At 52.5% G+C, this 1,159-nt stretch overlaps 1 protein-coding gene across 1 annotated transcript in view; it reads right to left on the reverse strand.

Moving 5' to 3' along the window:
- Positions 1-321: 321 nt before the first annotated feature.
- Positions 322-1,159, reverse strand: part of BARHL2 (BarH like homeobox 2) — a 5,901-nt gene continuing 5,063 nt past the window's right edge. The window contains exon 5 of the mRNA XM_015560318.1: positions 322-1,159. Within this exon, the coding sequence (XP_015415804.1) occupies positions 1,081-1,159 (79 nt within the window). The 3' untranslated portion in view covers positions 322-1,080.

The following is a 1,159-nucleotide window of genomic DNA, read 5'->3' on the forward strand; positions in this document are numbered from 1 at the left end:
GGGGGGTGGGGGGGTCCAGGCAGGCCGTCGGCTGGGAAAGTTGGCCGCTCCGGTAGCGATCGCCGGCAGCCTGCAAGCGCGGACCGTCTCCGGCGGCTGCTCTGAAATGTCCATTTAAAAAGAAAGGCAATCACGCATAATAGCGGCTCTGAAGGGGCCAGCATGAAACTCTGAGCTGTGTTTATACACGTCAACGCAACGTCTTTGCCGATTTTACAGATTCTTAATATTCCCGGATTCTTTTCTTTTTCTAAATCAAATCTGACGCTTCATCAGAATACATTCTGCTTTAGTGAAATCAGCTCCCTCGGATTTCATCGCTTGTTAAAAAAAGATAAACTTTATTTTTTGTCATTTTCAATCACAAAAAAATCTATATTCTTGTCTAAGCATGTATTTTACTGAATCAAAAAGACATGAAAAGGAAAATCATATTTTACTAACGTATATAAGTGACTCTTTTTTTGGACAACATATAATAAATATGATATATCACTTATCACTCGGTCTTTCCAATGTACACTTTTTTTTCCATATTATGGAGCATGCCACTTTTCCAAAAGAAAAAAGGTCATGAGAAATCAGTGCAAAGTTCTCAGTCACCCTCCTCTTTTCTCTGGGGCAGACGGAGTGTCCACGGCGACGCCCTCTGCCTCGGGCCGTCTGTCTGTCTGCAGGTCTCGCCCTTGCAGTTCCCTCTCCGCGCCCTTCTCGCTTCTCTCCTTGCCCCTCCCCCACCCTCCCCCTGATCCCTAAAGTCATTTTTTTAGAAAAAAAAGAACTTGAGGTTTCGTTTTTTGTTGATGTTTTCACTTACTGGTCGAACTTTGTGTGGGGTCAGCGTTCTCTCCAGTCACGCTGCTGTGGGAGCTCTCCAGCCCCGTCCCTGGGGGTGGGGAGAGGGGCGCGGGGGCTGGCTCCTGGGGGGCCCCGCCCCTGGCTGAGTGTCTTCCTCTCTCGCTCGGCTTCCCGGGGCAGCTGCCGGGGAGGCCCTGGGCCGGTGCGGGGAGAGGAAGCGCAGCCTTCCGACTAGGGGAGGAGGCGAGGGAGGGACTGCCGCACCGCCTCTGTTCCCCTTCCTCACCGGGGGTGCGGGGTGCCGGGCATGGGGTTGGACAGAGGGTTGAGAGCCAGCTGGCCCCCGGGCCCCAGGCCGTGG

The sequence above is a fragment of the Myotis davidii genome, unplaced genomic scaffold (genome assembly GCF_000327345.1).
Source record: "Myotis davidii unplaced genomic scaffold, ASM32734v1 scaffold674, whole genome shotgun sequence".
Taxonomy (NCBI): Eukaryota; Metazoa; Chordata; class Mammalia; order Chiroptera; family Vespertilionidae; genus Myotis; species Myotis davidii.